General features: G+C 44.9%; 1 protein-coding gene across 6 annotated transcripts in view; it reads right to left on the bottom strand.

The window, feature by feature from the left end:
- Nucleotides 1-2,581: 2,581 nt before the first annotated feature.
- The window catches only part of arhgef28a (Rho guanine nucleotide exchange factor (GEF) 28a), a 43,814-nt gene continuing 22,598 nt past the window's right edge, over nt 2,582-23,797 (bottom strand). For 3 of the 6 annotated variants that reach the window (XM_047570134.1, XM_047570135.1, XM_047570140.1), the window contains 25 exons: nt 23,571-23,784; nt 23,384-23,495; nt 22,367-22,453; nt 20,896-20,938; nt 19,650-19,751; nt 19,098-19,221; nt 18,272-18,407; nt 18,138-18,193; nt 18,000-18,054; nt 17,763-17,892; nt 17,564-17,679; nt 15,907-16,047; nt 15,483-15,733; nt 15,272-15,397; nt 15,073-15,190; nt 14,630-14,884; nt 14,473-14,549; nt 14,210-14,388; nt 14,019-14,110; nt 13,755-13,940; nt 13,430-13,647; nt 12,278-12,325; nt 11,117-11,635; nt 9,114-9,381; nt 2,582-4,099 (listed from right to left, as the gene is read on the bottom strand). In XM_047570134.1, the coding sequence (XP_047426090.1) occupies nt 3,939-4,099; nt 9,114-9,381; nt 11,117-11,635; nt 12,278-12,325; nt 13,430-13,647; nt 13,755-13,940; nt 14,019-14,110; nt 14,210-14,388; nt 14,473-14,549; nt 14,630-14,884; nt 15,073-15,190; nt 15,272-15,397; nt 15,483-15,733; nt 15,907-16,047; nt 17,564-17,679; nt 17,763-17,892; nt 18,000-18,054; nt 18,138-18,193; nt 18,272-18,407; nt 19,098-19,221; nt 19,650-19,751; nt 20,896-20,938; nt 22,367-22,453; nt 23,384-23,495; nt 23,571-23,784 (3,814 nt within the window). In that variant the 3' untranslated portion in view covers nt 2,582-3,938. The remainder of the gene's footprint in view (nt 4,100-9,113; nt 9,382-11,116; nt 11,636-12,277; nt 12,326-13,429; nt 13,648-13,754; nt 13,941-14,018; nt 14,111-14,209; nt 14,389-14,472; nt 14,550-14,629; nt 14,885-15,072; nt 15,191-15,271; nt 15,398-15,482; nt 15,734-15,906; nt 16,048-17,563; nt 17,680-17,762; nt 17,893-17,999; nt 18,055-18,137; nt 18,194-18,271; nt 18,408-19,097; nt 19,222-19,649; nt 19,752-20,895; nt 20,939-22,366; nt 22,454-23,383; nt 23,496-23,570; nt 23,785-23,797) is intronic. The other 3 variants (XM_047570138.1, XM_047570136.1, XM_047570139.1) reach the window with 3 other exon arrangements.

Here is a 23,797-nt window from a genome sequence, read left to right as displayed (position 1 = left end):
CATCGCTTATCTGGGAAAAACATGGCTCCACAATGCAAGAAACATCCCCTCACCATTGGTATTAGTCGTGCTTGGTCTGCAGCAGTGTTTCAGGTGATGGTTAGTATCAAAGTAACATCCACATAAATGCCAGAACTCAGGTTTCCCCAGAGGATTTTAATGTTGTGGCTGATTGGTGTATATCAAAATGCACTGAATATTTATACTTAAAGATATAGTGCAAAAAATAAAATGAAAAAAATAAATGATTTAGAGGTTTGGGCCTCACATCTCCCACTAACTTGTTCCAGACTATTTGTGCACAGATAAAAGACTGCTTCAGTACATTTATTTAGCTTTTAAGGCAAAGCTTTCCCAGAAGGTAGCTGCTAGAGTATATACACTTAGATGAAGTGTTTTGGTCTTTAAACATTTAGTCCTAGTACCTGCTTTTACAAAAAAAAAAAAATCAATCTTTTCATACAGAGAGAAGAAAAATAAGTAAACAACTTTAGAGAACGAAGAATTAGTTCAACCTACCTTTAATACGGGTCATAATCTGAGTACATACCTGGCTGGTCTCTGCCTCATTTGCTGCCTTGTTTATAGGTTTCCTGCTACTTTTATTTTCAATAATCCCATCAGAAAGTTGCTTGTTCTTGAAGCCTTCCTACCGGAACCAAAACAAAACATTCATGGAGAAGCTAGCAGTTAGCCGCTTTTCTTACAGAAAATATATACATATTATATGTCTTCCTGTTGTGGGAAAAAAAAAAAAAGTTAATTTCGCCTTTACATTTCGTCTTGCAAACTAATACCGAGCTAATAGCGTATTTGGCTAAACGGCTAATCAAATGACAACTAAACAAACCGCTTTCATCACCAATTAAGACGTTGCGCATGCGTACTGTGTTTATTTAAGCGCATGCGCACTTGTTCGTGGTCTGTAAAACCTATTCAAAGAAGCCCATAAACTTTAGTCCACAGGCCAAAAGCGTCCCACCAGAGGGTCTAATCTGTCCCGCAAAATGAATACGGAAAGAGCAGAAATTATACAGAAGACATTAACTGCAATTTTACCAATAAACTGAACTGCTATTCCAAGGTGTCACACAGTTGCAGTACAAGTTATGGACATAACACAAGACTGAGACCTGGAACGATACAGAAATTGCACTACTTTTTATTAAGAAATGTCCCGTTGTTGAGAAGTGTTACAGCCCTCCAGGGACTGTGTGTCTGGGTCGTGGTGTGCTCTGTAGCCATGGGTTGTGACACCTCTCCGTGTGGACATATCCCAAAGAACAGCGTTTCCTCACTTGGTCCTTGGTCCATATTTTATTTTATTTTATCTTAAGGGTGGCTTAGGGCTTAGGGTGGGGTGGGTGGTATGCATGTGTGGTGTGTTGTGTGTGTGTAAAGCCCTTTGTTTTGCATCTTTTATGCATGAAAAATCCTATATAAATAAAGTTTGATCGATTGATTACATGTTCTCTAATGCAGATCTTTGAATGTAAACATTATTTATAGGTTAATATGGTTGTGTTACTGGTCCGGCCCCCCTGAGATCAAACTGGGCTGAATGTGACCTTAAACTAAAATGAGTTTGACACCCCTGCTTTAGTCCATCATACAAAAAAAAAAGAAAAGTTTATTTATTTATTTACTTTGAATTATACTTTGTATGCTAGCTGAAGTCGACTTTGTACTAAATCAAGATATTTTAGAGCTTTGTAAACATGGTATACGTGGCAGACCAGTTGCTCTGGATTATATTTCAGTGTATAGAGTAATAAAGCAGCCAGGAAATGTATGCAGAATAAGAGCATTATCATCGACAAAGAAGCAAAACATTTTAAACAGAGGCGATATATCCGAAGGACGAGAACAGATTGCTTACTTCAGTTCTCATTCACTCTAATCTAATTCATTAGACTGAATTTGCAAGGTGGCTGATGAAATAAGAAAAAGATTTAATCTATTTAATTCTTAAAGTCAATAAATGTAATTGATTTGGATCCTAATATAATCAGGAATTACTCCCCCTCAGGGCTCCCAGAGAATTACATTTAATAAAGCAACATTTAATAAAGACTGGGGACGTACTGGGGGGGAGAGCAGGACCCTGCTGATCACTGACATCTGGTCTTCTGTCTAAAGTGGAGACGGCAACGAAGACACAGGTGGAGCGTATGAAATGTATTAAGTGCTGTCAGGAGACAGCCCGGAAGCTCCAGTTGAGGTCTAATTTAAGCCTTTCCTCGAGAGATGCACTTTTATTGTTGGGAACCTTTACAGCCATAATGGTCCTGGTATATCCACAAATGTTATGCGTCCCCAGAAATGTGGCATTTCTTGTCACACAACATATCACGTCCATCCAGCGGCGATAGAATTGCAATTCAAAGGCGCAGTCGCACAGGAAATCATTGACATTCACGCACCTAGTGTGTTTACACTGCTGGAAAACGCTGCACGGGGACATAAAGCGAAGCGACATTTGAACCTAGTCTGGTCATTCTATTTATATTCGACTAATTTCCTGTTTGACTGCATATAAATCGCCCATAAAAAACCCCATTAAACAGCCCGGAGAACAAAATAGTGTTTCATATTCTTTAACAGTGCAGTTATATATAGCACATTAACAATCAGTTAACACATCTATGTACAATACAACCCTTCACACGGCACGATAAGACATCACATCTCTTCTGTAACAAATAAATAAATAAAAGCACAAATTATAACTCTATGTACAGGGCACTAAAATCACATCAAAATACTGCCACCGCCTCATTCTCTTATATTATGAACTAACAACAGCCAATTCAGTTTTACGGTGTCTGTAAAAACAAACAGGGGACGATTAAATCCTTGGCACGCGGGTCTATTTACAGAATGATATGCACGTAGCATGTATTACATTTACCATATTTTGCTGTCTTAGCATGCTAATATTAGCACATTAGCACTAAACTGATTGTACAGGAGGCGAGGAGGCTTTTGCAGGTATTTGTTCATGAATCAAAAGTCAAATTAAATGTTTTAAAAAGCCGAAGGACCACAATATTACAATTTACCCCGAGCAGGTTATTAATGTTTGTACCAAATGTCATGACGATCCATCCGGTGGCTGTCAGGACATTTCACCCAAAATCCCAAATGTCAAATGGGATTTATCCTCGGGTGGGGGTGTGGGGGGGTCGCAATCCATCAAATGGCATTTAAGATATTTCAGGGGCCAAAGTTGTGGACCGACCCCCTTAAAATAATAACTTCCTGAAATGATCCGAGCTGGCTCCTTATTCCGACTGTGTCTTTCGACTACATTCGTCAGGGAAAGTTCTCAAGTGCTCCCTGACATATTAGAGCAACTGCAACATCTCTCTTTCCAACCACGTCTTTTTACCAAGGAAAACATGCTTCAGATAACAAGAAATAAAGCGCGTCTGCGGGAAGAGCTCAGCGCTGTCCTCATCTTTCAGCTCTAATGTCCCGCGCTCGTCCTGTAAATAAACAGCACCTGTCTGGTAAATGAAAGAGGAGCATCCCGCTCTGTGGAAAGACAATTGCCCAACAGAGAAATGCAGCCTGCTGTTTCACTTATATATATATATACTGTATATTTTTTTTTTTTTCGCCTCCCTCAGTGGCAAATTTAATAAATATAGAGCTCGAGGGAGGAGATGTGTGGGAAGGGAAAAATAAAGAGAGAGAGAGGTGCAGGATGCGAGACAGTCAATATATGACCACACGTAAAAAGAAAAGGAGGAGACACCGAACACCCAAATGGTGCCTCGAGCTAAGGTGCATGATGAATGTGAGAGAGAGTTCTTTAAACTCCGTTTCCAGTAATTCCTCACTTTACAAAAAAAAACAAACAAAAAAAAACTTTCTCTGCTCCGTTAACGTCTTTCACCGAGAGCTGCGTCGGCTTTCCAAAAACGCACCGACACTCAGAGATACACGATGGTCTCCTCCCTGCCCTCCTCCGCGTCACTGTCGGTCTCCAGGGAAACCAGCGCGCTCAGGTCCAGCTGAGGGTCAACGGGACGCGGGAGGTACGGGTCGGCTCCGCTCGCTATTGACGACCAGGTCTCCCCGTTGTAGCCGTGACCTGAGTGGGCGCAGAGCAGATAAACAAACACACAAACAAACGTTATGTGACGTTTCTGAGCAGAAGAAATCCAGCTACCGGTTAAAACGCTGCGACGCCGAGCGAGGGGAGAGTTCATCGTTTAGTAAGAGCCTGATAAATAATCACCGAGATGGGACTTGTAGCCACATGTTTAATGAGCTCGGCCTAATTGTTCAGCCCACTCATCTAATCACTATTAGCATATAGATCAACCACAGCTGCTGCAGCTCAGCCTGCTGCTGCTGCTGCTGCTGCTGCTGCTGCACCGGAGCAAGAAAAAATGAAAACAAAAACAGATTTTCCAGCTATCAATCACCCCCTCTGTACGTGGGGCTGTCGCTTTTATCATTATCTCTGGCGACGTGATCAATCGTCCAGATACGGTGACACCTCGCGACTGATGGTTCACAAGAAGAGATGGAGGAACAAGGGAGAAAAGAAATGAGATGTTAACAAGGATTTGGTAAACACACGGCCTGCAGGGGGCTTTAAAGAAAATTTGATCTTTACCATCACAATAAAGGGTGACTCCTTCAAGGACCAATAAAAACGGCGTTCAGACGGGCGGGATGTGTTACTGTGGACGGTATCAAGCCGAGTGTCTGCGTCCTCACATTTGTGTGCGTGGTGGGTGCCGTCTGCATTAGGGCAGGTGTGCTGTCATGGTAACAGATGGCGTGAACTATAAATTGCCTCATTGTGTCCCTGTAGGAAAGTGTCTCCGTTTGATTAATTATAAGGGAGCGTGTTAGAGTAGCTCTGTTAGCCGCCACATGGGCGTGGCCTGTGATAGATGAGACGCCAGCGCGCAGCCGGACCGTGAAAACACTCAATCTCTGCCCCACAACTTCATTCATGGAGTAAAACGATTTTTAGCAGTAATAACACACTGACACGTGGGCAGAAAATACATGCAACTATATCAGTTTGTTAGCCAAAAGCTAATGCTTCTACAGGAAGCCATTAGTTTCTATCTGATATGCAACTACAGGACAGAAATAGTTTATGAAGAATGTATGAAGAATTGTGTTAAATCTAGCAACATGCCAACCGGGAAAACTGATTTATATGACTTTAAAACAATCTTATACTTCTATCCCACTTTTATGTTGTAAAAAGACAGCACCTACAATTTAGCATTACACTCTATATCATAAGAGTGTAATGCTGAGCTTGGATGAAATATAAATAAATACAGTAAAAAACACGATGTCATCTTTTTTGATCGCATGCATACTTAAATTGACTCAGTTGCCCACAATGCAACTTGGCTGCTGAGAGTTCGTTCACAATTCTTTGTGTTTTAAGCCAGTAGAGAAATCAATAACCAATATATAAAGATGAACATAGTTGCAAGTTTCTGTGAGGCCACGGTCATGCAACTTTAAGGCTTGACAAGAGAGTCATATAATAAATTCAGAAAATCTCAAAACCATTTTTTGTGCACTAGGCTGTAAATATATTTATTTCTGCTGTAAGTTTGGAGCTTTATATTTTTTCTTACACTGTTTTTAATTTATTTTTTTAAACCGTCTTACATCAAATATTCTTTTTACTATTGGTTTTCAAGAGTGTTTCAAAGTCAATAGGGATTGACTCACATTTGGAGCCAGCCTCTAGTGGTCATTTTTGGAACTACGGCTTTGGGACTTTCCACATTCAGAACGTTTTCATGCACGTGGAAACAATACATCCACATTAATCCAACCTTAACTGGACAACTTCAGTACATATAAACGTGTTACTCCGACTATTATCAGAGTTTTCAAATTTAAATACCAGAGTTAAATTTGTGAGTTAATCAGTTCACTGATTATACTTTTCATAGTGTCCTTTTAATAATTTGAAGTATCTAAAAACACATCTCAAAACTCATATCTTAACTACTTGGCTACTGAGACCAAGCAGTTTCCATCGTGGATCGATAAAGTCTCACTTTTGGAGCCAGCCTCTAGTGGTCATTTGTGAAACTGCAATTTTGGCACATTTAACAACGGCTTCATTTTTCAGTTCTGTAGATTCCTGCCGGGTAAAAACGCAGCCTGGAGCTACTGGCTGAATGGAGCAGAGGTGCAGAGTGAACTGTCCTTTGTAGTCGGAGAGTTCACAAACCAGTGAGTGACTTGTTAACTGATGTGTTAACCGACTGCACTCTTAACTGTGTCGCAATAATCATGTGAAACGTCTGAAAACTTACAACAAACAAAATTTTTAACATTCATACTGGTGTCATGTCTTTAAAAACAGATACTATTCGATACTTTTGGAACTTGTTTGTCTGCATTAAAGTCAGTGAGCAGCTGCTCTTTCTCACTTAAAACAAAAGTGCATTGAGTAAAAGTATTATTTTTATTGTTCTTTGTTTTGCTTTGTTTTTTATGTTGGTTTGCAAGACACAGAGACACTTCCTGCTCTAATGGGACAAAAAAAAAAGTCAGTTTCAGCTCACGGTATCGGTTACAAGCCACAAAGTGGGTTTGTGAATCAGGCAGCATATTGTACGAGGTCTGAATTCTCCGCATACTTAAAACTGCACCGGTTTCATCTTCCTATTCTCCCTCGACCGACTCATCTTTTGTGCGGAAAAAAGGTGAGCGACTGAAAAAAAAACCTGATACAGCTCATCATTCCACCCGACTGCTTCCTTTTGGGTTTTTACATCGTGCAGATTATGGAAATCTGCAGAATTATAAGAGCGCGTGTGCACGGGAAGAAAATCCTCACATGCCCAGGTGTGATGATGATGAGAGCCGAGCTCGTATTTGGAATCCGTGGGACTGAGAGAACAATGGGCGATTTGCATGTGAATGGGAGGAAGGGGACGCCCGGTTTCTGAAGAAGAGACGCCAGGTTTCTCCGCATACCAGGCAGCGTGTGATCGAGTTCTCGCCTGTTTTAAAAGAGCTCAAACAAGATTGCACAAAAAAAAAAAAAAAAAAAAAAATGAAAGAGCCTCCTCATGGAGGTTTGGGGTGGGCTTGTTATTTACAGGCTAAGATCGTTTAATCGGGCCTAGTGGGACCCTGTGAGGAATGCGCTGTGAGTGCTAGACTGTATCCGCCCCGGGGCTTGTTAACAAGTGACTCAGGTTGCGCTGGGGCTTGCGCGTGCTCAATAACGAGGAAAGGTTAATAAGCCGATCAATGAGGTAGAGATGGCGCTTGTCTGCTGCACAACAACCACCGGGAACTCTGCATCGGCGTGCAGTTAACGCTGACCCCGTTTTAACAAGGGCTGAACGACAGGTGAACTGTAATTTTCCCCCGGATGAATATCAGAACGGACACGTTCGGGTTAGGAATGGGGATGGGCGAAGCGTGAGAACGTAGCCGCCGCCTTTCACAGTGAAACACGGATTAATTTGCGTCTCCCACTTCCAGCTCGCGCTTGATGCGATGACAAGTCACGCTGTAATGAGTTTTGTAAAGATTTTTTTTTTTTTTAGATCGATGTCCCAATCAGTCAGCCCATCGCCTGTGAACTGTGATTCACATGCCGTTGTCTGCCCTGCCAGTCGATAGATAGAGAAAGCATTGATTTTCTTTTTCTCTGGCGGGCGGGAAGGCAGGCGGGAAGGCAGGCAGGCCAGGGCCTCGGGTCTGTGGAGGTGGAGGTGGAGGTGGAGGCGGCGGGGAGGACGGGTGGACGAAGGGAAGGACAGACAAGGCCTCACCGGGGACACGGCCTTGAGAGCGCGGCGCACGTTTGTGTGCACAGTGCTCTCTCACAGACATGGGCGAAACCGACGCAAACTCCGGCTATGTTTACATTCTCACAGCACAGCAGATTTCTCATTTGTGTCGACAGCCTGATAACACAGCACGCCACTGTCCAACACAGCAGGCAAATACACCACGTAATATAGTATATTCTAATAGGGCTGGGTGGTGTGACCAAAAAATAATATCACAGTATTTTTCAAAATTCTAACGGTATCATAGTATTTTTTTTTTTCATGCATAATCACGTGTTTACAACATTTTCTACTGGTTGAGAGAGGAATTAATGATTGACTATGGATGAACTATTTTACTGTGATGATGAAGAAATGTTGTAGAATGATCCCACACCAAAACAAGTTTGCTGATGTGGAAATCCAGAAACAATTAAATATTATCTAGATGAAATGAATAAACGGTGACAATTACGGTTCAATTTATTAGTGACATATTTAAACATATATATCCCCAGATTTCTGGGGACAGTCCCTGTTTTGGATGACCTGTCCCCAGAAATCTGGGACATCTGGTCACCCTATAAAAAACAAAAAAACAACTGACACAGCACCTTTTTTTTCTTCTCGTTCTGCCCCTTGCACCCAGTCTTATATTCCAGTAATGAATTTCAGTAATTAAACTTCTTGACCTTAAATCTGTTCTTAAAGTTACAACAACCACCTTGATAATTAATTAACTTATGTCATCTTTCACGCAAAAACAACGAACGTCTTTTATATCGACCTCAGAAACTGCAGTTCCTCAAATGACCACTAGAGGCTGACTCAAAAATTGAATTGATCTCCATAGACTTCCATATTAAAATGCACAATTCTTCTAAAGGAAATAAAAATGTCAACAGACCAGTGCAAAGAAACAACAGAAAAATCTGTATTTAATTTCTCCATTCATGTCAACTGTCGTCAATTTTCCGTTTTTCAGTTACCTTATGAATGGTAAAATGAAAAAGTTTGTTCATCTTCATATTTAGTTAAAATCTAATGAGAATATTTGCTGGGGAAATCTTAAAAATGTTCCCTAGGCTGAAGAAACTGAAACTCACTCATGTATTTTTTCCATTTTTAGACCCAAAATATAATTCACAAAATGATAAAATAGCCACCATAGTTGTTGTGGTTGAGGCACACAGGTATTATAACAGCAGGTAACTGCAAAAGTAAACATGCTATGTTTCTATGTGGGCGCTGCTGCTGTTGGGTTTGTGTTTTGTGCTCTAAACTTCCCCTCTATTCCAGACACTCAGAGGTTACTCTCACCGCTGGTTGCATGCTGCAGGCCGAGCCTCCCTGCAGGGCTGTAGACCCACTCCTGGGAGTCTGAGTGTTGGCCGTGGGGAGTCGCAGCCATCGGGGGCTGTCTGCTGTTGGATTTGGCCAGCAGGGAGTTCAGGCAGTTGTGCGCGCTGGGGTCGTTCCTTTTGTGGTGAACGTGCCGATTGTTGACGCTGGCGCTGGCGAACGCAGCCTCGTTCACGAACACGGAGCCGTTGCCCGCGTGGTCTCTGGACTGAGTCTGTCCCGAGTCCTGAGGGGGGGAGACAGGGCAAACGACACGGTTTAAATTCAGAGCTTAAGATGGACACGAGCAGTGAGGACTGACTACACATTCAGAAGACGTTTGCGTTCTTCTTGCCCGGATGTTGACGGTTGGGTGGTGTCCACACCTGTGGAAGCTTTCAACAGTGTCCCTTTGAGACGCATTCATGCATTAGCATGAGGGTTCAGGAAACACGTTTAATAATATAACTGGCTATGTGTAAAAGACTCCTTAGGTCAGGGGTCTTCAGTGTTTTTCATATTTTTGAAATAGTTTTTATTTCAAACATGTGCAACACTAGGATGGCGGTAGCCTCAATTTATGTCTTTAATAAAACAAGTTTGATTCATGTTAATGTGTATTTAATTTGTGCAAGACAATTATTCTTTATGCTTTAAGTCATAGGTCTTCAACAGGGGGTCTGTGACCCCTAGAGGGTCCGGGGAGTTACTGCAGGGCGGTCGCAAAATCTTTGGTTGATTAGACATTTTTTATATATACATGTTTTTATTTTCCTCCACAATTTTCCAGCAATTTTTACGTATTGTTTTTATATTTTAACCCAGATTTGTCACTGTATTTGTGCAAAGACACAGATGTCTCAAACCTGAACAAACGCGACTAAAATAAACTGTAGAAAAAAAGCATGAGAAGACACGGGTAAGGCCTGGTTAGGACAACGCTTACAGTCATGTGGCGCGAAGTGACCCTTTGAAATATGGGGAAAGGTGTCGCTGCAGATTTCTTAGAGCCCCGTCGCCTCCCTCCCGTCCCGTCCTCTCCCACCGTCCCCTCTCTGTCTCTTGTCCCATCTTCACGTCAACGCGGCCTTTTGCTCCGGTGTGTGGAAGCTAATTAGAAATGACCTGAGAGCCGGTATATGTGTGTGTGCGTGTGTGTGCGTGCGCCATTCAATCCGTCTCTGACCCCGTGAACTGCAGCCTCCGGCTAAAAACCATCAGCAGAGGAGGGAACATTAGGACCTCCACTGCCTCTGCACGCGTTTGTCAAAGCGCTGCTGTTAGTGCAGCCTCCGCACCGACTGAAATAGACGAAAGAGAAAAAAAAAAAGAAGTCGGCTGCCACAAAAATAAACAAAAAATAAAAGGCCGGGAGAGCCTCATCGCGCCTGAAAACGCCCACGGTGGTGTGTAAATTAATGAGGGAGAAGGGGAATATTGTAACCTGAGTCGGCTGCTCACTTGTCGGCCCATTCAAGAGCTCAAGAGCTCCCCGTGTGTCTTTGAACACCTGCTGAAGCAGACCAAGCGGAGGCCCGCGCGGACGCATTTATTAGCTCTGTACGAGATGAATTGGGACTTAAATGGGCAGTGCGCCCTTGCGGTGCTGTGTGTGTCTGTGTGTGTGTGTCTTGGGGGGAGGGAGGTGTGGGGGGGGGATTTGACTGTAGTGCCTTTTTGAACAACGTGTCAATAATTTAAGACCCCTTGAACGCGACTGATTGCCTGCTCCGGCGGCGCGCCTCTGGTTTTAATTATTTCGTCTTGAGCTTTTATTTGTGAAAGTTTAATTATCATCAATCACTGAGATGTTTATTGGTGAGCGGAGCTGCTGGAGCACTGAGACAAATGGCGCTGAAATTGCTCTCATTATCGCGGGCCATACATCAGGAGGGGATTGAGCTGCTCCGCGTGAATGAGTGAACCGGCGAGAACGAGTCCACGAACACCTCACGTTCCTCTGATTCAACATCCGCCCCTACCTGCTGCCCGTCTAGCGGGATGACCATGTGGGGCACGGCGGCGGGCAGGCTGCTCTGCCGCCCGTGCTTCCAGGTCTGGAGCAGCGTCTGCTGACCCTCCAGGCGCTCGCGCTCCTTCTCCACGCTCCTCTGGCCCTCCCGGAGCCGCTCCAGGCTCAGCTGGTACTCCTCCAGCTGCTCGTCCAGCTCTTCCCTCTCGCGCCTCAGCCTCTCCGCCTCCAGCTGGCACTGCCTCTCCCTCTCCCCCAGCCTGCTCTCCTGCTCCACCTGCTGGCTCTCCTTGGCCTGGCACTCGCGCTCCCACCGCTCCTTCTCCTGCCGGAGCTGGTCCTGGAGCCGCTGGGCCGCCGCCACCTCCTCCTTCCGCTTCTCCAGGTTGCGCTGCTTCTCCTGCTCCTGCAAGGTGTTGGCCCGGATGCTGGGGAGGTGCAGGCGCTGGGCGCGGGGCGAGGGCCGGCCGCCTTCCTGGAGGAGGAGCCTCTGGATCTCCAAGCAGCTGTCCTGGATGGTCACTGCAGCCTGGGACAAACGGCGAGCGTTCAGAGTCTGGAAGGCAAAGCTCGGCCTCCGTCTCCACCACATTTGCTAACCAGAATCGATTTGAATTGTAAAAAATTTCAAAGGGTCAGGCTGGACTTTAACGCAACAGCATCTCTTTACATGAAGAGAGGAACCCGCTGCTGCTGCAGCTGCTGCGGTTTTTTCTCATTCACCAGAAGCAAAATAAAACTTTGAATATGAAAATCACGTCGCGATCAAAACCTTGAAGCCCACACACACCGGCGGGAGCGAGCACACACATGTCATATGCAAATACTCGCATGCTCTATCTACACAAATTTACATGTCATAAAGGGGAGCAGTGTGTGTGTGTGTGTGTGTGTGTGTGTGTGTGTGTGTGTGTGTGCGTAGTGAAACAAAAGACCCTCCTGTGTCTCTGAGCGGAAGAAGATCAGTGGGACGAGCTCCTGTAGCTCGTCCCACTGATCTTCTTCTGCTTCAAAGAGTTAGCGGTGGAACGTTGGTTCTCTGTTTACTGGAGCTGGAAGAGCGTGTGTGTGTGTGTGTGTGTGTGTGTGTGTGTGTGTGTCGCTAATGCAGTGTCTGTTCACGCTGAGTACGGAGCTGTTTGTTTGGCCGTGTGTGGAGAAATGAACTCACCTGGAGACTGTACAGTAACTGCGTCAGGGTTTGGACGCTTTGAGCGACCTGTGAAATGAACAAACAAACAGTTAGTAAGTGCTAAATACCGGCAGTTACAGCAATCAGCCATATCATTATGACCTATATATTATGCAGGTCTCCCTTGTGCCTCCAAAACAGTTGTGACTCATCACAGAATGGACATGGGTTTTCTGAGGGTGTCCTGTGGTGTCTAGTAACAGAATGTTGTTAGTGGGGGCCTTTGGGTGCTATGGGTTAAGGGGTGGGGGCTCTATGGTGGATCATCCCACAGATACTTGATCAGAGATCTAGTGAATTTAGGGGCCAGGTCAATAACTTGTACTGTTCTTTATGTTTTTCGGAGTTTTTGATTATCAGGCTGCATCCTGCTGCCATCAATGAGTGTCATTGCTCTGGGGTGGGGGTGTCTGGTCTGGTTTAGGTGGGTGCTACATGTCTAAATAACATCCACACAGATGAATACCAGGTCCAAAACACATTGTAAACAAATTGTTACAAGATGGCCTGATCTTTGTATATAAAGTGGCTTTAACATAAATCAGTCTGTGTTTTTTCCATGTCTGTGTTTGGGAAGCAGACTGGAGCCACAACCGAGTCTCAATTTTAACCCGGATCCACGCTGCATTTGCGCCCCCTGGTGGCCGCATGCCGCTCCACCACACTGTTCAGGAAGTCGATTAGAAAATGATTCCCAAGTCTTATCAGGGTAATTTACCTCACAGGTCACAAAATAGCTGCAAACAGTAGCGCGGCCGTGCCGCTGTAATTGGAACACGTCTCCGTATCCATTTTTAATGCGCCAGTGCGACCGGGGACTGAATGGACTTCCTTTATTATGGGCTCATCAAAGATTCATTACATTAAGACCCAAACGTATTTCTATTAGACTGGTGCTGAATTATTAAAACAACAGTTGGCAAGCCCGCGCCACACATCTGTAAGGACGCGGAGAGAGGTGGCGCCTCAGATGAAGGAGACTGTAACGACCTGTAATACCTCCGCAGTGCTTGGGCGAAACCGTCGCACCAAATAGACGCATCAATATTTAACTCAAACGATCTCTATTGGTGTCGTGAATGAACAGAAGAATCGCTTAGAGCTGAATTTGCTTTAAAAAAAAAAAGGTACCTGGAGGTCGGTGTCGTTCTCAAAGGGGTTCTGCAAGTCGTCAGGGGAGCGAGGGGGTGTGAACACCTCGGCCCAGCGCGCCTCCGTGCCCTCAGGGTTTTCAGGTGGGGAGGACTCTGCGAGGGCGGCTGGACTGACAGGAAAAACGGAGTCAGAGTGTCGACTCTGAGCTGAGGGGGAGCAGGCCTTGGATGACAATATGGCCTTCAGGTTCTCAACTGCAAGACAAAAACATACATAAATAAATACAAACGTGAAGCTGCTGAGTGCAAGTGCCGCGGGTTGGTAGAGAGTCTTTCGAGTCTTTTTGTGCATGATGTCTCACCCTCTTGCAGGGCTGCATTCAGCAGCACAGCCGCCCGGGGCAGCTCCTCCGAGTGCGGCTGGACCAGCAGCCGCGCCTCAACCAGCGAAGCGTCCGTCCTCCCGCTCAGGACGGAGAGCTCCGCGTAGATCTGCAGCTTCTCCTCCAGGCGAGAGCAGATCTGCTGGTCCTGGCCCGTCAAACTCTCTGTTACGCACAAGTTCTTCGGTGAAGGAAATCATTTAATAATTAAAAAAAAAAAGAACCTCAGTGGTTTCTTCATACCTTGTAACTTCTGGATCTTCTGAAAACGAGCCTCGGCCGCTCGCTTCTCCTCTTCAGATTCGCTCGTGTCCTCCTCCTCCTCCTCCGGACAGCTTATCAGAAGCAGCAGCGGATAAAATCTCAGTATTCTACAGCTCCCACCGTGTTCCTTTTTACCCTGGTTTACACGTGAAACAAATGAACCCACGCACCTTTCCACGGCCTCCCTGATGAGCCTCATCCAGGTGTTGCGCTCGTCTTTGGTCGACGTGTGAACCTCGTACATCTCCGGCCCGGCGGCCGAGGCACTGATCAGGAACATCCCCCTCTCTTCGTTCGCCACTTCCCGAACTATAAGCTTCTGCAGAGCGATGACTGGAGGCTTCTGGTCCTGAAAGGAGAAACACGCACTCTTTCTTGGCATGTTTTACGGGTTATGACAGACACAGTTTGGGTATGATTCGTAGTTGCCTACCACAGTGGCAAACGTGTACTTCTGATCTTTTTCTTGTAGGAAGATGAGCGTGTCTGTGAGAAGGAGCGCCAGGACGTCTGTGGAAGCGAGGGCAAGCGTTAAATCTCTTTCATCTCCTCAACGCAAACTGCAAAAAAAAAAAAAAAGCCCCGCTGACCTTTGAGTCGGCCCGCGGCGGTCTTCAGCAGGAGCAGGCCCTGGTGCTTGAGGATCTGTCCCGGACCCATCATGTCCTGCTTGCGGAAGGTGTGCCCGTTCTTCAGCTTGGCCGCGCTGCGGTTCTCGATGCGGCTCCACACCTCCTGCAGCCTCTGCTGCCGCTCGTACTCGCTGACCCTCAGGTCCACTGCCGCTATCGCCTCTCGGATCTGAGCGAGGGCTCTCGCGAGGTCCACGTGTTCCTCCGTTTCCCCTGAGGGGTGAGGGCAGAAGAGAGCACGTGTATTAGATAAGAAGAGATAAATGAAATGTGTTGTTGTACGTATAAAGAAATAAAATAAAATAAACTCTAAATTTCAGATGTAAACTTAAGAGGGGGACAGCTCTTGGGTTTAATTGAAATACACCCATGCCGCCAGCAGGTGGCAGCAGATGACTAACCTTGAGTATACTGGAGGATCCTCTCCAGCAGCACTGGGTACTTTGTAATCCTTTGAGTCACCAGTAAGATGCACTCTGGGATCTCCCTCCGTCGCACCAAAGAGTTATTACCTTGTTGCTTTAAAGAGAAAAATGAAGAATTAAACTAATTCTGTTAAATATAGGTGATGTTCATTGTGCTTTTTCCCGTGTTAAATACCTTAACGAAGCTCTGGAATCTCTTGTTGTGCTGCTGGAGCTCTTTAAAAAAGCTGACGGCTTCATTGTGACGACTGCAGAACTCTCCGTAAACCTGCTTCATCTTCTCTCCGTTCTCTTCTGAAAACTGCACAAAGCAAAGCACAACCGGTGACTCTCACCTGCAGACGCACAAGACAAACACGGCAGGACGCGGACAGTCATCGGCTGACCTGCTGGAGCAGGACGTCTCCTATCCGCTGGATGAGGTAGTTCCTGTGTCCCTGGGGCTGCGACGAGCTCTGCCGCCGCTCCTTCATGGCGAGGAAGAAGGCGCGGTGGAAGAGCAGCAGCTGGTCCAGACAGGGGAAAACCCGCTCCACCGCTTCGGCGTCCAGCTGCACTTCTTCCCTCATGCCTCGCCGGAAAACCTCGGCCATGATGTGCAGAGTCTGCAGGTGGTGAAGCTCGGTCTGCATCAGCTCTGAGAGTGTGCCACGTTAAAAAATAAAAAAGTGGTGCCAAAAAGGTTTGCAGTCAAAGCAATTTTAAAACAATTCCATGTGGTTGCAGCAATTTTCTACACACAAAACGCTGATATCTGCAGAAAACGACACATTCCAGTGGTGTTCTTTCGCAACGTTGACATCTGCTCACCATAGATTACATCCTGCCTCTTGACAGCTCGTTTGTCCTGCTTCTTGCAGAACTTGTGCTCCACGGCGAGACTCCACGACTCGGCCTCGTAGTCCGCGGAGTCGGCCGAGATGTCGCCGTGGATGTACGCGTCCACGCAATCTACGCAGAGAAAGAGAGCTCATTTCAATCCAAACGGCCAGCTTCACTCATCTGTGTTTACGATATTTTGTTTTCCGAAAAGAGACGAGGCTGTCTACTTTCACCCGTCAAGATTTACTGCCGCTTCCTCGCTTGCATCATACGGAGAAATATTAGTTTCATCACTGGTGACATGTCGTGCCCTGCGGTTCGCAAATTACATTTTTTGACGGTTTGTGAGTGATTTACGACGTTCAGAGATGTTTTCTTTAGTCATCAAACTAAAATGCAGTCGTGTTTGCACAACTTTAGAACGATTTTAGGGACGAATACAAATCAGACTGACTAAACGTCTGTATTCTGCACATGGATTTTTAAATTAATTATCATTCACTTTAAACCTGAACCAGTACGTATTTAAATAACAAATATACAAATGTATTATTGTTATTTTTACTATATCCTCATTTCAAACAGAGAAATGTTTGACCAAAACATGCAATAGATTTGTATCCAACTTCTGACCAACAATTTAGTATTAGTATTTGGAGGCACAAGAGAGACCTGCACAATATTAGAAAGGTGGTCATAATGTTATGCCTGATCAGTGTAAATATTTAAAGTGTAGTTTGAATGTTAAATGGGTGAAATCTATTTATGAATAGAATAGAATGGAAAAGACCCCTTCATGGCCTACATCACGTCATGTGATGTCATTATGGCGTTAGCTGGAGGCAACGGAGGGAAGCTGGAGGCGAACACTGTCAACCACGAAAATGTTGTGATGCCGTATTTTTGTGGCCAAAACCAAAAAATAAAAAATAAAAATACTAACTTGGAGTTTTATTGCTTACTAGCCACTGCCAGTCATAAGCAACTTTGGTTGAAGGAGAGTAAAAGAAAGGATTGGTGTGAGACTATGCTAATGTTAACTGCTAGGCTAGTTAATACAACATTAGTTGTATGTTTCAGGGGCGTTGTTACCCTCCACAATGGTTCCGCTTACTTGTAGGAGAGGCTTCACTTAATAAAGACAGACCAGACTTTGTCCTCTCTATGTCCTCCTTTGGTCAAACTGTCCATCCAGTTAGCGAGAGTGTAGGGGTCGGTGAATATTGTCCCATCAGTCAGAGTCAACGTTTTTTTAAAATAACACTCACGGTCTCGGAGAGCGAGCGTATTGATATATTCTCCATAATATGCGTTTTCCTCGTCCATTCCAGCCAAAACAGTCTGCTGAAATATGCTAACCGGCATTTACAGGCTATAGCGTTTGAAATGTTTTGCCTCCAGCTAAGCCCCGCCCCTCAAAATACGTCACACTGTTTACAAACTGTGAAGGGGTCTATAGAATAGAATAGAATCATTTCTTTTTTCTGCAACTGGGCTATTACTCTGAGATTTTGGAAACTGCATTAGTCAGCATCTTTTTTTAAAAAAAAAAAAAGAAACACAGCAACATTCGGATGCACAGAGACAGAAACTAATCTTTCTAATTTTCCTGCTTTTAAACCTTTAAGCCTTGTTCATCTCTTACCCTCTCCAAACGATGAGTCAGTGGAGGTGGAGGACACCGGAGTCGGGAGGAGCTCTTCCGTTTGGCTCGTCGGCTTCAGGCCATCGGACTCCGTTTCCGAGCTCTCGCTGAGCCGACTGCAACATGGAGATAAACGCGTTATCACCGTTTTTTTTTTACGACGTTAATCTAAATGAAGCACGTCAGATGAGTTGATAACCTGTCGCTGCTGGGGAAACTTCTGGACAGACACTGTGTCACGCTGTCCTTCTTCTCCTTCTGAGTCATGACTGGTAGAGAGGTAGAAACGGGGATGGTGGCCTGAGATGGACTGTCTCTCACTGTGAAGTCTGAGGGAATGGAAAAAAAAAAAGAAAATAATCATCCTTGGCAGAACCAGATGTAAACAAATAAAAATAAAAAATCGCCGGTGAACGTTGACCCATTGTAAACTCACTCTGCGGGAGGGATGCTGTTCTGTTTTTCACCACGCCGTATTTATCCTGAAGTTTCTAAAGTAATACAAATGAGGCAGACGGGTTAGAAGACAAACACAAGAGGGGTCACGCTCAAGTAGAGACAACATTTCCTTCACCTTTAGACACTGGGGGAGAGAATCCTTGCAGCCCTTATGGACAATAGCAGTGCAACCTGAGGAAGAAAGATCATTTTATTGGAGGAATTTCTCACAGGAATTATAACAGTTCTTCAAGTGACAGTTTTTCTTACCTGAGCAGTGCAGGAGATCCTTTCCAGAAGCTTGTTTGTCACACACCACGCACACTGTGGGGCCTAAACAGGAGCCGGTGGCAAAGCGATGCCCATTCAGCTGCCTATCCTTGGTTTCCCGGTCCTTCCCTTTCCCCTTTGAAAACCATGCCAGAGACATAGGTGTAAGCAAAGAGGCCATACAGGCAGAAATGCACAAAACAACTGCGAACTCGGGTCAATGCAAAAATCAGGGTTCAACAAATCCGCGCTCGGGTCCCTCGGTGAAGTTTCAGTTTCAGTGAACTCTTCCGCGTGCGAGCAGATAAATGAGCCCTCGGAAGGAATCCTTCGGTTTTTTTTTCCCAACCCCGGAGAAAGTCCACCGACGAGGAAATGGAGCGTGGCGTAAACAACAGATGCAAAGTATGGGAGGGTTTCCAGTCCCGGGGCTGACTCAACGACTGGGGGGGGATTAATCATTGAAAGGAAAGAGGCTGGGCACCATGTTTGGTCTGTCACTCCGACCTTGAGTCATTCCCCTGAAACGTTTCCTGGTTGTGTCTCCCAGGAAGAAGAGAGTCACGTATCACATAAAAGAATCTTGACCTGGAAATCACTTCCTTACAAGAGTTTCAATATCCACTCACCGATCAATGATTACACAGCATCTATGAGGGCACGAATACGAAAGTGTTGCATGCACTTTGAAGCTATTAAATTAAGATGAGTGTCATATGTGAATGTGGCTTTAATTTGCTGTAACAACACATTTAAAATAGGCCAATTGTTATATTATATTCTCGCTTTATTTTGGACTTTTGTTTCGGACTGGTGATGCATTTACCTTGGTCTTGTTGCGTGTACTGGACATCCTGCTCTTGAGGAAGCTGAAGGTGCGGATGACTCTGTACTTGTCGGACTCTGCCTTGGTTGGGATGCTGTACTTATCCAACTCCTCCTCTTCAATTCTGCAGAAAAAGCGAAAACAGTCACTCCATTTCGTCACATTTTATCTAAAAAAAAAAAAAAGAAAAAAAAAAAAAGGGTTGTCCAGACATTAATTAGTCACAACCATCTCTGTCTGCCTGAGTCAACGTGACAAGAAAACCAGACATGACAGGCCTGCAGAGGTGAGATGTACATTACGGCTTCATGCACTTGTGGTTAGTTCACAATAAACAGTTTGTGTCTAAGACAGTGGGGTTCTTCTTCAAAGCGTGCGTGCTGTGAAAGCAAGTTACAATTAGTAGAACCCGAAGGAGAGACATGCAACGAAGACAGTGACATCTCTGTGACTGTGCTGCCGTTAGAGGAAAGAGGTGGTTTGGTGTCAGGAGGTGAACGTGCTACGGCTTCTGTCCGGGGTTAGTTTTGGGGCGAGCTCGGACGGACGTACTCTTTGAGAAACTCAGACAGCGTGAGATGTTGGAGGGACTCTGCCAGCTCCACGCTGCCCTCGTCGTCGGCAGACTGGGCGCGTTTGCGGAACCTAATCTCCCTGCAAAGAAACAGCGAACACACCCAAACACACTCATGTTTTATTGCCGAGGAGGAGACGAGACAGTCAGGGAAAGGTGGGACGGTAAAAAGTCGTCTTGTTCGCTCCAGACGTAGATCACAGTCTTTCAGCCGCACAGTTTGTCTGGTGTGTGCCAGCAGGGGGAGCTACTGAGATGTGGCAGTTCAATGTAGGAACATGTACACCGATCAGCCATAACATTAAAACCACTGATAGGAGAAGTAAATAACACCGAATCAACTTTATTGTCTATGTGCAAACGTTGAGGAATATATAAACTATGAAAATATATCCTGTACGTACAAAGTAGACTAAAGAGAGAAACATGGCATAGCGCACAACAATATACATAAAGTGGCTGATGCAGCCTTGAGCTGAATAGTGCAAGAAATTAACATGTATATCACATACATATATATATAAATATAATGGTTTTGGAGGCACAAGGGAGACCTACGGCGGTCATAATGTTATGCCTGATCGGTGTACATGTAAGTGGGGTCATCATCTCTAACGGAGTGAAAATGTGAAAATAGGCAAAAAGTAAACAGGAGGTGGAAACCCTCGCCTATTCACACTATTTAATCTACACTTTTAAATTTTAAATTATGGAACCACTTAAGCAACCACATCCACGGCGAAGCTTGTAATCCATAGCTGAAAAACAAGCCTTGTACACACACACACACACACACACAAACAAAACAGGTGTAATTAGATCAGGGTCATTTTAATATCTGTACGTCACTACCTCTGTTGTTTGTGGGTTTGAGGAGTTGGGGGGGGCGAGGAGGGAGTAAAGAAAAGGATCAAAACACCGAGGACACACGTAAAATAAAATCAGCTCAGCATCACGAGCACAACAAGAGAAAGAAAAACAGCAGCAAACTTCACAGAGTACCCGCCGCCGACGTCGCTAAGCAACCCGGTCGCCATGGTCACGCGCACATATACGTCGGCCTTCGCTTACAAGTTTGATGAAACGTACTGTGCGGTTTTACGCAAGAGAGGGGAAAATCCTCACTGAGGTCTGGAGAAAAGCGACAGGCTGAGTCACTCAAACACGGGCACACATCTGGAGTACATCACAGAGAAGTGAATTAATGAGAGCGGCGCTTCATACCTCTTCTCGTGCGACTGATCCGATATGCTGGAGGCTCTTTGCTCTGCGAACGCACAAGAAAGTGAAGAGGAAAGGCGTTAGGCTGTTCAGAGGCAACATTAAAAGCACTAAAATGGTTCACAAAGAGATTCACAAAGTTGCATTCAGATATTTAATGAGGGCGGGACGACACAAAAGCCAGTGGCACAGACCGACACCGAGAGCTGACCCTTCAAAGACTCCCCACATGTGTCACCAAGCAGCAGCAAAGCAATCACGTATCTTTTCATTTCACCACTGCAAATCTAATCACTTATTTTTTTTCTTCCTGGCAATAACAAAGCTGCGTCGTGATTCAGAAAACCAAGGTTATTACAGTTTTTCTAATTAAACTAGAGATTTCATTCTACCTCCTACAAGAAAACAACAGGTTTTAAAGCTGCAGGCACCAGAGTCACATTACAGCTGCATGGTTAGCCTGCTAGCTAGGTAGCATTAATTTGCTCCTACAGTAAATGCTTTGCTACATTTGCCCAGACCCGATGGTGCTTGGTTGTGATGTGCAAATCGATACTGAAATATTGATACCAGGTCTAAAATCGATTCTAAAGATATTGATACTTTCGATACTTCAATCATTGGAGGTGATGTACGTCAAGTTTTCATAGTAATTTATTTTAATGCTGTTATTATTCCTCTTTTTAGTGTTTGAAACTGTCACATATTTTGTGTGATTGCGTCTGTTGTTGCATCAGCTCGGCTATAAAGCAAATACCTCTACCTCAATATACTCCAGAGTTTAAAATAAATAAATGAATTACTCTGATGTCTTGTATTCTTTATGAAGCTAAGATTTGAAATACGCTACTTTTTTTCAGCTTACCAGACACATTAGAGTGTATCGGTATCCGATATCAGCCTGAATTTTACTCCGTGGATCATCACTAATGCTTGGCTTACGGTCTGTTTATCGGAGCATGTTTTGAGTTTCCTGTTTTATTTTGACAGGTTCCTTGGTTTCCTGTCGGCTGTTACTCCCCATGTTTTCCCCTCTCTTGATTGCTTTATTGGTTTTTCCTCGCGTGCTCCACCCTGATTATTTTCACCTGGATCTCCTCTCTGTTTTCCCATGTGTGTGTATACATACCCCGCCTTTCCCATTACATTTCTTTTTCCTCTTCCTTCAGAGTTCATGTTTTCCTTGTGGTTATTCTCTCGTGTCTGCACTACCTGCGTTCTTTCCTGTCATCATGAAATACTTCCTCTCTTGCTGTCCTACAATGCAAACACCCTCCTTGACATTTTGTGCAAAAAATAGCTGCATGCATCTGGAAATGAAGATGAAAAGCCAAAACCAAAGAGATGAGCTGAGAAGTTCTTGAAAGAAGGGAGCAAACAAACAAGCAAGCGAGCGACAGAAGGTGGCGGCGGCGTGCCGTCTGTGCTGGGCCTTAGCACGGTGGTGTGACGGCTGCAGGTGTCCGGTACTTACTACCAGGGTGGAGCAGAGACAGAGATTTAGACAGAGAGAGGGCCTGAAGGAGAGATCGGCTGTGGCTGACGCTGTGGAGCACGGCATCTACAGGACACAGTGGACAGAGGCTGCTATCACCACGTACAGTCAACTCCAGCCTCCGGGCCGTTTCGTGCAGTTCTTTATTTTTGTGCAGTCCTTTACTTTCTTGATTGATAAAACGTCTGTATCTTAATCATGAGGTCACAAGATTCTTTGGCATGAATAGAAAAAAAACTGTCTGGCTTTGTAAGAAGTAAATAATACACATCTATCTGGCATAACATTATGACCACCTGCCTAATATTGTGTATTGTGATTCATCAGAGAATGGACATGGACCTTATGTGGGTGTCCTGTGGTGTCTGGTAACAGGATGTTGTTATAGGTTGATGGCAGGTCCTCTGTGGATCATTCCACAGATACTTCATCAGTCTGGGATCTAGTGAATTTGGAGGGCAGGTCAACACCTTGTGCTGTTCTTCATATTTTGTTCCTAAAGTATTTTTGTGTGTCATTGCTATGTGGTGGGGGTGTCTGGTCTGGTGTAGGTGGGTGCTACAAGTCTAAGTAACACCCACATGAATGAATACCAGGTCCAAAAGTTTTGCAGCAGAACCATGAATTATCACAAGATGGTCAAAGTTATTTAATTCTCCTGTCAGTGGTCATAATGTTATGGCTGATTGGTGCATTTGAAGAAATCTATTTTCGAATCAGACTATTTCTTGGCTAAGTCTGGAAGGAACATATTTACATGAGCTTTATAGGTGATGGTAGGAACACTTTGCTTTACTTGGAGTTGACTGTACTGTATATTAGTGACAATGCTATCAATACTTGAAGATTAGTGGACTATACGTAAACAGAAAACAACATCAGCTCCATCCAGTTGTATGTGAGGCCGCCCCATTAGTGACAGGAATAAACTGGTGAAGCTGGTAGTTGGAAGCGTTGTTAGTTACGTGTTAGCGTTGCTGAGTGACGGTTACTGACCGGGGCTGATGTCTGACACGTGGTTGTCTCGGGCGAAACGAGCGGGACGAAAAGGGATTTTGGGGGAAGAGTAGGAATAGGAGCGCAGCCGAATCCCCTGTTCCACCAGTTCCTACACAAAGAGAAGAACGATTTAGAGCGGAAACATTTAAAAGACAAAGCATCAGCGTCTGTGATGACGTTCTACCTTTGAGGTGGGTTCACATGCTGAGGCAGACTGGCTGCGAGTGCAAGTAAGAACCGGAGGGGGGCAAAAGGTTTCCCTTCTGTCGTCACTTTTCTCAACATCTGATGAGAGCGGTGAAAGTGGAGACTTTGGCTCAGTGCTCTCTTCTTCTTCTTCTTCTTCCTCCTCTTCTTCTTCTTCTTCACTGTCTACTTCCAGAGCCACCAGGCTGGGGCTGCAGCGATAAA

Source organism: Mugil cephalus, chromosome 19 (assembly GCF_022458985.1).
Source record: "Mugil cephalus isolate CIBA_MC_2020 chromosome 19, CIBA_Mcephalus_1.1, whole genome shotgun sequence".
Taxonomy (NCBI): domain Eukaryota; kingdom Metazoa; phylum Chordata; class Actinopteri; order Mugiliformes; family Mugilidae; genus Mugil; species Mugil cephalus.
Note: the sequence above shows the minus strand (reverse complement) of the source record. Positions and strands in the feature narration are given on the sequence as shown.